At 39.5% G+C, this 12,379-nt stretch overlaps 1 protein-coding gene across 2 annotated transcripts in view; it reads right to left on the reverse strand.

The window, feature by feature from the left end:
* dpysl5b (dihydropyrimidinase like 5b) overlaps positions 1 to 12,379 on the reverse strand; it is an 83,626-nt gene that overhangs the window by 23,571 nt on the left and 47,676 nt on the right. Inside the window, exons 7-8 of one of the 2 annotated variants that reach the window (XM_073057063.1) lie at positions 9,200 to 9,287; positions 5,986 to 6,127 (exon numbers count right to left, since the gene is read on the reverse strand). In XM_073057063.1, coding sequence (XP_072913164.1) covers positions 5,986 to 6,127; positions 9,200 to 9,287 — 230 coding nt within the window. Of the gene's footprint in view, positions 1 to 5,985; positions 6,128 to 9,199; positions 9,357 to 12,379 lie in introns of both variants that reach the window. The other variant, XM_073057062.1, reaches the window with a different exon arrangement.

The following is a 12,379-nucleotide window of genomic DNA, read 5'->3' on the forward strand; positions in this document are numbered from 1 at the left end:
CTATCATTGGTAAACCGAAAATTGCAGTAAAAGGATGCGGTTGGAAATTGATATTTAAAACTCTTGAAATAATATTAAAAATAACTTTCCAATAATTTTGTAAACAAGGACAAGACCAGAACATATGAGTCAATGAAGCAACATCAGAATGACATCTGTCACAGGTTGAATTAACATGACAATAAAATCGAGCAAGTTTATCTTTAGACATGTGAGCTCTATGTACAACCTTAAATTGTATTAGGGCATGTTTAGCACAAATAGAGGACGAATTTACCAATGATAAAATTTTTTCCCATTGCTCAGTGGATAAGTGTTTCTGTTCCATTGATGGGAAGCGATCGCAATTGAAAATAAAGTGGAAACAATAAAGCGTTTGCAAAGAGGTGAAATGCCATCGGTCACTGGAAAAGCGTTAGGCTACACTTGGTCAACGATCAGAACAATTTTAAAGAATAAAAGATAAAGTGAGAATAATGGAGCATGTGAAAGGCCCTGCCCCGATGAAAGCTACAATTATTACTAAGCAACGCAGTAGTTTAATTATTGGAATACATACGTTTCTTAAGTGTTTTATATGCATAGAGAGGTAAAATATATACTATATACTAAGACAAACATTTGACTAACTGATGCTAAATAATACCGGATGTACTTGTTCCGACTTACGTACAAATCTGACTTAAAGACGGACTCAGGAACGGAACTCGTCCGTAACCTGGGGACTGCCTGTATAATGAGTCATAGATAACCACAACACAGAAACCGGCCCCTCAGTCCATCTAATCCAATGCAGAAATGTAGCCCTCCATGCCCCTATCCAAACTTCTCTTAAACATTGAAATCAAAATCTCAACCATCATTTGCAACGGCAGCTCATTCCACACTCTCACCACCCTCTCTGTGTGAAGAAATTTCTCCTCATGTTTCCCTTAAAATTTTCACCTTTAACCATGACCTCTAGTTGCAGTCCCACATAGGTGCTCGGTGAAGCAGTCTCTCAATCTACACAGGGTCCCACCATTATGCAAGAGGCCACACTAGGTGCACTGGATACAGTAGATGACCCTAACAGACTCACAGGTGAAGTATCACCTCACCTAGAAGGAGTGTTTGGGAACCTGAATGGAAGGGAGGGAGGATGTGTAGGGACAGGTAGCAGCTGGTTTGGCCTCCTGTATGAGTCCTGATGTAGATCGGGAGACAGCTTCATTGAGCATAGAAAATGTGGGATCTCCCAGTGGCCACCCATTATAATTCCACTTCCCATTCCCATTCCAGCATGTCAGTCCATTACCTCCTCTCAGGTTGGAGAAGCAACACCTTATATTCCAGAAGGGTAGCCTCTAACCTGATGGCATGAACATCGATATCTCGAACTTCTGGTAATGCCTGCTTCCCCCCCTCCCCCCACCATTTTCCATTCCCATCTCTCACCTTATCTCCTTACCTAGCCATCATCTCCATCTGGTACTCCTCTCCTTTTCATTCTACCATGGCTTTCTGTCCTCTCCTATCAGATTCCCCCTTCTCCAACCCTGTATCTCTCTCACTAATCAACTTCCCAGCTCTTTATTTCATCCCTTCTGGCTTCACCTATCACATTGTGTTTCTTTCTCCCCTCCCCCCACCTTCTTACTCTGACTCCTCACCTTTTTTGTCCAGTCCTGATGAAGGGTAGCTGCCAAAACACTGACTGTACACTTTTCCATAATTGCTGTCTGGCCTGCTGTGTTCCTCCAGCATTTTGTGCATGTTGCTCAGTGGAAAAAAACCTGCTGGCATTTACCCTATCTATACCCCTCATAATTTTGTATATCTCTATCAAATGTCTCCTCAATCTTCTATGTTCTAGGGAATAATGTTCTAACCTATTCAACCTTTCCTATAACCCAGGTCCTCCAGCCCCAGCATCATTCTTGCAAGTTTTCTCTGTATTTTTTTCAATCTTTTTTTTCATCTTTCCTGAGGTAGATGACCAAAACTGCACACAATACTCCAAATTAGGCCCTACTAACATCTTATACAACTTCAGCATAGCATCCGAACTCCTGTACGCAACAGTTTGATTTATGAAGGCCAATGTGCTAAAAGCTTTCTTTAGGACCCTATCTCTCTGTGACATCTCATTCGTTGAATTATGAACCTGTATTCCCAGATCCCTTTGTTCTACCAGAGTGCCTTACCACTCACTCTGAGAGACCTACCCTGGTTGGATCTCCCAAAGTGCAAGACCTCACATTTTTCTGCACTAAATTCCATGTGCTATTTTTGAGCTCATTTTTCCAGCTGATGCAGACACTGCTGCATGCTTTGATAGCCTTCCTCACTGTCCACTACACCCCAGATTTTGGTGTCATCCACAAATTTCCTGATCTGTTAACCACATTATCATCCAGATGACTGCTATAGCTGACAAACAACAATGGATCCAGTACCAATCCCTGTGGCACTCCACTAGTCACAGGACTCCAGTCAGAGAAGCAGCCATCTACGACCACTCTCTGGCTTCTCCCACAAAGCCAATGTCTAATCCAGGGGTGTCAAACTCATTTTAGGTCACGGGCTGGATTGAGCAAAATGCAGCTTCATGCGGGCCGGATCAGTCCGACCCGTGCGAACGCAGCTTTCGTTGCCTCCGTTTTTTCAGCCTGCTCTCATGTGTCTCAGTCTCTGCTATAACTACAAAGTGTTTCACTTTACAAATTCCGTTTCTTATGAAGAAGACTGCCGAGCAAGACTGCCGAATAAACACTAAAAACCTTGAAAACTTGGTACCTGAATAAACTCAGCATTAGCCATATCATATGCCATAGGCGCTTCGATTACTGGGGCCAGCTTTAATAGTAATTAGATATTATCTCGTGGGCCAAAGATAATTCCACCGCGGGCCGGATTTGAGTTTTGACATATATGGTCTAATCCAATTTACTACTTTATCTTAAATGCCAAGCGATTGAACCTTCTTGACCAACCTCTCATGTGGGGCCTTGTAAAATGCCTTACTAAAGTCCATGCAGACAATACCCAGTGCCCTGTTTTCATCAACTTTCCTGTTAACTTTCTTGAAGCACCCTATAAGATTGGTTATACATGACCTACCACACAAAGTCATGCTGACGATCCCTAATCAGTCCCTTCCTACCCAAATACTCATATATCCAGTCCCTTAGAATAGCTTCCAATAACTTTCCCACTACTGATATCAGGCTCATCAGCCTGTAATTTCCTGGCTTATTCTTAGAGCCTTTCTTAAATGGCAGGACAACATTAGCTATCCTCCAATGTTCCAGTATCTCATCTATCATGAAGAATTATTTAAATATCTCTATTAATGACCTCAACTTCTGCACTTGCCTCCCACAAGGTCCGAGTGGGCACTTTGCCAGGACCTGGGGATTTGTAAATCCCAAGTTGTCTCACGACAGCAAACACCTCCTCCTCTGTAATCTGTATAGGGTCCATAACTTGCTGCTGCTTTGCCTCATGAATATAGACTGTGTCCATCTCCTGAGTAAATACAGATGTAAAAAAATCCATTTAAGATCTGCCCCATCTCTTTTGGCTCCACGAATAGATGACCAATCTGATCTTCAAGAGTACAAATTTTGTCCCTTGCTATCCTTTTGATCTTAATATAACTGTAGAATCCCTTAGGATTCTCCTTCACCCTGTCTGCTAGAGTAACTTCTTGGCTTCTTTTAGCCCTCCTGATGTCCTTCTTAAACGTTCTCTTGCATTTCTTATACTCAAGTACTTCAATGGCTCCTTCTTGATAATACCTGCTATTCACCTCCTCCTCCCCCTCTTCAAGTGAAAACCAAGTTTTCCTACCTCTGTTATCTTTACCTTTTATTCTGACAGGCACATACATGCTTTTAGCCTCAAAATTTCACTTTTGAAGGCACCAAGCCTATCTCTGCCAGAAAACAGCCTGTCCCAATCCTTTCTGATACCATCAAAACTAGCCTTTCTCCAGTTTAGAATCTCAACCCGAAGACCAGCCCTATCCCTTTCTATAATTACCTTGAAACTAATGGCATTAAGTCACTGGATGCAAAGTGTTCCTCTACAAAAACTTGTCACCTGCTCTGTCTCATCCCCTAACAGGATATCAAGTATTGCACACTATCTTGTCGTGACTTCTATAAACTGATTAAGGAAACATTCCTGAACGCATTAACTTCCCAATACGAGTCCTCAGCTGCTCAAGGTTGTACTTCACAGTCACTAGCAGCTTTCTCCTCAATAAAAAATGCTGTATTCACCTCCCTAGCTATTAATGCAGTAGTGCTTGGGAGTGGCAAGATATGGAATTTCAGCACTAAACTGTATAAATATCATATATGCCACAGGGATTTGGTCAGTTCACATATTGATGATTTTTGCAGACACAGAAAATGAGCAATAGCTGAGTGACAGCAAGGAGGAAACTGTCACTCCATGTACAGGAGTCTGGCATTTAATAATCATCTTTACTTCCCGAACAGAATGATGAGGAACTATTTGTGGTGTACAAATTGCTGCAGTATGATTAGACTGGAAGTGTGAGAACTCCAAGACTGTGAATAAGGAATAAAATTGAGGAACAGCAATTTCCAGATCAGGATATTGCATCACTTAGTTACCTTGGAAATACTGGAATTTCTCAATCACTGTTCTTCTCTTTATAACCATATAACAATTACAGCACGGATAAGGTGGTAGAAACGTTGGATTTTCCATGTACGGTGGAAAAATCCTTGATGAGTAGTTGTCACCTATTTTGAAGATTGGAGGACAACACTGGTTGTCTCCATTATGTTCCAGATAGTATTTCTTTGTACTTCAGATAGCGTAAGAGGCATGGGTAAAGAGTATTGCTCTTGTCCCCTGGAAGCCACTGTATGACCAACGTGGCATTTAAAATACAACATGCATAGTTCATTACTCCAATATCAGCAAATGATAGAAGGTTCCAAGCTGCATATCATCGAGCACTGGAGTACTAGATGTGTTACAGAGTATTTGCACGATGATGGGCAGTTTTATTATTCATTTTCATTTAGAACCATAGCCTCACTAATAAAATTTTCAAACTGATTTTTGGGTAAATATACACACCCAGATTGTCTGCTAAATTCTACAAAATATGAAGTGAAAGCTCCCTTTTAAACATGGAACCTTATTACATTAGAAATGCAGTAGATGATTATCCAAAGCATTAAAGCGAGATGTGACAGAATTTAATCTGTGACTTCTGACGTGATCTGCAGACAAAGTAGCCAGGGCCACTAAGATCTACATGAAGCACTCCAGGCCAGGGATAGTTAGTTGTGGGACTAAACAATGGCAGGCATCATATAACAGATTATTCATACACACATTATTTACTTCTCCTGATTAAGTAAACCTAAATAATAAGAGTATTTAGCAATTAAAATGCAACTACCTTTTCAGAAAAATACAGCAATTTAAATAAGTGGTGGAAATCTTAAAATCAGAATTTCTAGTCTGGAAATTCACTGTGAAGTGCACAGATATGATACAAATATTCCATGCCACTTTTTTTGGTATGGATATTATATTTGTAATGGTGGGCTAGAGGGTGTGGGGACGAAGTGTGGTTTTCTTTCTCTCTGATGTCTGCAAAGTAAAGTCATCATTGTACACTTTTTAATGTTTGCTAAGAATCAGCCATTGCATAAAACAACCCATATACCCAGGAGAATACAAGAAAATCTTTGAAAATTACAGAAAGACAGAAAAGAAATCCATGAAGCAGTCATGTTTTGTAACATCTGTTGAGATCCTTTGCATGATTTTAGGAGATGTCAGACAGGAACAAAAATACAGAATTTCTGTGAATGATAACAAGGGAACAAATGGTGAGAAATATTTCCATGTATCAAAAAAATTCAAAAAATTAAAGCAGTCTTGAGGGGAAAAAAGGAAAGCTTGTTATGTAAATGTAACATCATAAAACTAGAGTAAAATCTATCCTACCACTCCTTTCTCCCAGATGACAGTCATTCGATCTTGCACTCCAGTTACACCATGAGGAATTTTGGTAAAATCATCTTTTCCTACAGCTTTCTGCTTGACAGTAAATGGACGATGATCCGAAGCAACAACATTAATAGTATCACTGGGAAACAAATTCAAACAATAACAATAATTAGTGTTCAAATTAATCATTAGATATTTTGGCCTTATGAAAGTTTCAATCATTTCAATCTAAGGTTAATCAACAGCACAAAATATTTTAAATTTATTATGACATACATTTTCCCTTGTCTAACTTTCTACAATAGGTTTGTAGATTTTGCAGAAGTACTTGATCAAGAACCATGCAGAAAAGACTTGAGCACTCCTATGACCTGCATCTTAACTAATTAGGTATCTCGGCTCAATCTGGTTGCAGGTAACTTCCTCCCAAAAACTCCTGAAAAAAAACTTAAGCATCACTTTTTGTGTCTTTTTCTAGTTAAATGTACATTGTTAGGTTTCATAGAGTTAATTTTGGCTATTGCTAATTCCTTCAAGGTTCAATTTATTGTCAAAGTATGCATTTACTTTGATATTTGTCTTCTCCAGATAGCCATGAAAATGTAAAAGAAACAAAACTCTCAGACCCCAGAATCCTCCACCCACTTGTTGCAGAACAGCAATAACAACAACCCCAGACCCCTCCTCCACAGAAAAAAAATCAGCAACAATACAATCCCCGACCTCCTCCCCGCAGAAAAAAAACAGGCACAATAACAACCCCCAACCTTCTCCACCACAGGAAAAAACAGCAACAGCAACACACCCCCAACCCCTCCCCCACAGGAAAAAAGTGACCAACCCCCTCACTGACAAAAAAGAACACCAACAGTAGCATCAAACCTCCCCCCAACCACACACACACACAAAGAACTTGCAGATCACCCACCCGACCACAAGAAAGAAAACACCAAAAAACTGAAGGAGACCAATATAAGGTACAGTCCAATTACATAAATTTCAAAACATCGAGCAGTCCTTCCGTGACTGAAAACTCATGCCTGGTCCGAAAGGTGGCCTCCGTTGGGAGCGATCATTGACTCTATGGCCTCCTTTGGGAGTGATTGCTGACAGGGTCTTAATGCTGTCAATCTGGCAGCCTCCTCAGGAGCACTCACTGATTGGATCCGATTGCCTTTATCTTGATGCTTCAACCTTCCTCACCGCTTCAAGATGGAGTCATTTATGACCCCACGTCCCGCCTTTGTTTTTTTCCCCTCATGAGTCAAGCTTGTGTTCTTGGTCCTTTTTGGGTTAGTGACTCTGATCTCCATGAGGCAGCTCTCTGGACATAGCACAGTGCTGGATCCTTCAACTGAGATCCAAACTGTACATCACAGGCACCAACAGTTTCCATAACATAAACAATACAAAAAGAACAAACAGAAGGCCTAGAAACAGTGAAATAATTTTAAAGATTTGCTATCTGCAGATGTCACCCAAGAAATCGTAGTTTGCCGGCGCCATCTTGATGAGAGGTTGGCAAAAACCTTATCTTACAAGATTTGACCGAATGTGCACAACATCAGTACATTTTTTTTATTTGTTGGAAGAACTTGTTGCTGGCAAAGTTAGCTCTTTTTGGTCATCCCTTCTTGAACTACTGGAGTCTTTCTGGTGAAGGCACTCACATGGAAATACATGGTAAGGACTTTCAGGATGAATAATTCGATGATGAATAAAGGGCATTATCTTTTCCAGCTGCACAAGTAACAAAGGCTATTGGTTTGGTTGAGGAGTCACTGCAGAATCATTGCTACAAAATGGAAAAGCATTAACTACAGTAGATGCTATGCAGCACAATCTAGGAGTTTCTTTTTAAGTTATTTCTGGGATTTAGATTAACTTGCAAAGTTATCGTTCATTCATAATCTATAATTGACCTAGAAAAAGCAGTGCCAAGTTGCCTTCTTGAACCACAGAAGTCCTTCTGGTGAAGACAAGTGGACTGCTTTGTCCCGGATAGTGTGAAGGTTCTTGAAGGTTATTGGCACTTGCACTCATTCACACACATAGAGCATTTTTCATCTCTCCTGACTTGTGCTTTGAAAATAGTGGAACAGCCTTTGGGTATCAGAAGGCAAGTCACGCACCATAGAATACACAATCTTTAATCCACTCTCTCAAATGTGGTATTTATGTGATTCAGTTGAATAGCCAGTCAGTGACGATCTCCAGCATATTAACGGTGAGGAAGTTGGTGATGGTAATGCTATTCAACATCAAGGTCGGTAGTTAAGATTCTTATGTTGGATATGGACATTGCCTGGCACTTCTGTGGCCCAACTGTCACTTGCCACTTCTCAGTCTATGGTTTATGCAGCCATGAACTGCTTCATTTGCTGATAAGTTATGGATGGAATTGAACACCGTGCAGTCTGCACTTTTGACATCATGATGAAAGGAGGTTCACTTATAGAGCAACTGGAGGTGATATGGGTTCATCCTACAGTGATGCCCTGTGGTTGGGATGATTGGCCTCTGAGAATCACGATCACCTTTCTTTGTTGTGACCACAACTTCAATTGCTGCAGTGTTTGGAGCCATATGACAAATGAAAGGAAGATGGTGTTGGTGAGTGAGGGAATGAAAATTTCAGGTAGCTGGACTGAGTGCCAGCCAAATATGCTGCAGTGCTGTTGAAACTACTCATTTAAGCAGGTGGACCCTATTCTATCGTATTGTTGTCTTGTACAATGCAGATGGAATAAAGGTCATCGGAAGGCAGGAGTTGAGTTAATTGCTGTAAGATTTCCAGTCTCTTAGCTGCTGTTATAGATGGTTCAGTAAGGTTTCTTAAGAAATTTAGAGTGGGCTAATCATTAACATGAAATTTTCTGATCCGTAGGTTTCAGAAGAAGAACTCTGAAAAATGTTTTACTGGTTGGCTTTAAGTATTAACAATTACCATGCAGATACTGGCATTTTTCAATTTAAACCATAAATCTCACTTCAATCAATGTTATATTCTAATCAATATTTTAGTTATGCACCATTCAAAAATTCTAAGAATCCATTTGCCAAGTTTTAAAGTTCTAGTATTGCAAGTAACTTGAGCTGAATAAATATCCATAATAATATTAATAGAACTGTTTTCAGTTCAGTGAAACATCATTGAATACGAAAATGGCAACAAATGATATCCTTGTTAAACTTGTGATAGATAACTTACCTGCTTAGCAAGCTCATGAGGTGGTTGGGTGTGCTAGAGTCCAGTCGGAGTGGAGGAACAGTAACATGGGCAGCAGCATGAGACCAGTCTGGGTGATAATATATTGATCCATTCAGAACCGTGTGTGCCAAGGTCGTTTCCCCATATATAATATTGCCTTTAAAAAAATTACTTGATTAAAATTGCACATCAAAATGCTTAATTTATATAGTTATAACATGCTGGTTAATTGATGTACACATAGAGGGTTCACTTAAGTTTTGTTCAAGTTAGATAGGCACCTTTTCATTTCTATTAATTTGTCTTACACAAATGGACAATTTTGCTAAACGAGAGAAATTAATTTGCAGTAGGTATGATTATTAAAGAAACTTGGTTACTTTCATGAAATACTTTCAGATTTGTAATTATTTGTTTTACCATGTTAGAAACTGTTCCATGAACAAAGCATCTTCCAACATTTTACCACTTGTCCACTCAGCTGATGAATTAATCCTCCTCTATGTTGAGCCACACTTGGAAAAGGTATTGAGAGTAGCTGGGACAGAGAATGTACTCACAGTGGGAAACCTCAAAGTACACCATGACCATGAATGGCTCTACTGATGGTAACAAGCTAAGCAGTTATTAACTACATCACAGAAATAAGGCTGCCCTGGGCGGGCGGGGGGAAGAGGGGGAATGGACAAAGAAAAACTAACATACTGCACTTCATTCTCACTATCTACTCATTAATTTATCTTTTCATTGCAGTTGTTTTGGCGTACTGAAAATGAGGTACTAAATATGGTGAAGCTACCAAAATCTAATATGAAAGCAACAGATGAACTAAGTAATCTCTAAATCAATGGATCACATCTGTAGGCTGGTACTTTCAGGGGCATATATTGGGAGGTAATTCATTAGTGAATTGGAAACTTTTCCCAGATTATTTCATTATCATTGGCAGTATAGTATAGTCACATTTACTGTGTGTAAAGTTGATGATTTATGTCTGAGTGGACCTTGGTTTTCTCCTGCCCATGTTGTTGCAGACACAAAACTTCAGTCAATTTGATTAATTTTACAGGGTACTTAACAGAACAGTTGACAGGTAAGACAATGGAACCAGGCAACATCCCACTGGTAGCACTGAAAATCTTCCATGCTTCAAACTACGATATGTTTTTTCAGTATTTTTGCTGCACTGTCAACTATCCAGGACCATCCTAACCAAGGACCACCACTCAGGACATGTTCTCTTCTCACTGCTGCCATCAGGAAGGTGGTATAGGAGCAACAGGATGCACATCACCAGGTTTAGGAACAGTTATTACCCCTCAATTATCAGGCTTTTGAAGCAAAGGGGACAACTTCACTTGCCCCATCATTGAATTTTTTTCTTCACAACCCATGGACTCACTTTCAAGGACTCTTCAATGTCCTGTTCTCGATTTTTATTTCTATTGTATTTGCACTTTGGTTTTACACATTTGTCTGCCCTATTGGGTGCAGTCTTTCATCAATTTTACTGTGTTTCTTGGATTTACTGTGTGTGCCCACAAGAAAATAAATTTCAGTGTTATATATGGTGACATATGTACTTTGATAATAAATTTACTTTGAAAAGCAGGTCTAATCAATCCAACAAATTAACACACCCTCAGTTAACAAAATGATGCAAAATGTTATTGATGGGGCAATTAAACAGCACCCTGTTCACCATTGCCCATGAATATGTTTCTCCAAACCTTATTAAAGTAGACAAGGAAATGAATTCCAGTAGCTGAGGTGAGAGCAACTGCCTTTAATACCATATCATGTGGAAGAGGCATGGTAAAATAATAAAAGGAACACTAATCAAGGGAACAACTACATTGCTGAGTTGAAGCTCACCCAAAGGTAGGTAGTCATGATAGTTGGAAGTGTATCATCCCCTCACCAGGATATCATGTCAGAGCTCCTCAGAGCAATGTTCTAAGCCAAACAATCTTCAGCTGGCTCATCTATGTCCTATTGTCTAACATAAGTCAAAATACAAATCAACATTCTGATTATGAAATTCAGTTTTGATTACAACTCCCCAGAAAATGAAGTAGCCCATTTTGCATGTACATCTAGACAACATTTTTGGTATTTTTGGTATGGCCTGCTTAATACCGAGTATCAGGCAATGGTGATGTCCAACAAGGTAATTTGACCAGTTACTAGTGGTATTCAGCATTACCACTGCTGAGCTCCCAACCATTCATAGCCTGGGTTCACCATCAGCCAGAAACCTAACCAGATCACACATGTAAAGACAGCAACTATTATAATCAGTGAGAGGTTAAGTTTCCTGCAGCCCTAAAACACCCAAAATCTTTCCAGCATCCAAGACTCCAATTTTCTTAGTTTGTCTGCATGACTGGAGCTCCTTTAACACTTGTGGCACTCAAGACCATACAGCTCCTCTTCTGTTTGGCAGTTAATCATAAACATGCAACAAATACATCTCCCACAATTGTGCACATTGCAGCTATGTGTACCTTTTTAAAAAGCCATTAGAGATGCACATTCAGCCATTCTGGATGCACCCTCCTAAACTGTGATCTTAGCAGGCCAGGCAGCATCTGCAGAAGAGAATTTCAGCCCGAAATATTGACTGTTCACTTATTTCCATAGATGCTGCCTGGCCTGTTGAGTTTCTCCAGCATTGTGTGTGCGTTTTGTAGTGCATCACCATCTACACAACAAATGTGGATTTGAAAAGCAGAGATGTGAATATCTAAGCTTTTGGCTTGGCTTTCAAACAGTAAGTGGGAAGGTTGTACATTGAATAATGAAGGCTGAAACCAAAGTTAGGAATAACATATTTTCTTTTAAGAAGTAAAAATGTATGACCAAAAATGATAAAGAAGATCAAATATCAAGAAATGTAACATCACTTATAAGAATTAAGAAAGCAAAAGAGAAATTGCAGATGACTTAATTTCTCAATTTGACATCTGTCATCAAAATGTTGGGATTTATCATTATAAGTACAATAACAGGGCATTAAGAAAACTATGAGTAATTTTGCAAGCAACTCATTAAATTAATTAAACAGCATTTTTGGGATTTAACAAACAGCAGATAAAAAGGGGAACCAGTGAATCTTCTCTAGATTTTGAAAAGGCGTTTATTGACCAGTAACAAAAAATAAAGGCAAATTATCCTGCA

The sequence above is a fragment of the Hemitrygon akajei genome, chromosome 9 (genome assembly GCF_048418815.1).
Source record: "Hemitrygon akajei chromosome 9, sHemAka1.3, whole genome shotgun sequence".
NCBI classification, from domain to species: Eukaryota; Metazoa; Chordata; class Chondrichthyes; order Myliobatiformes; family Dasyatidae; genus Hemitrygon; species Hemitrygon akajei.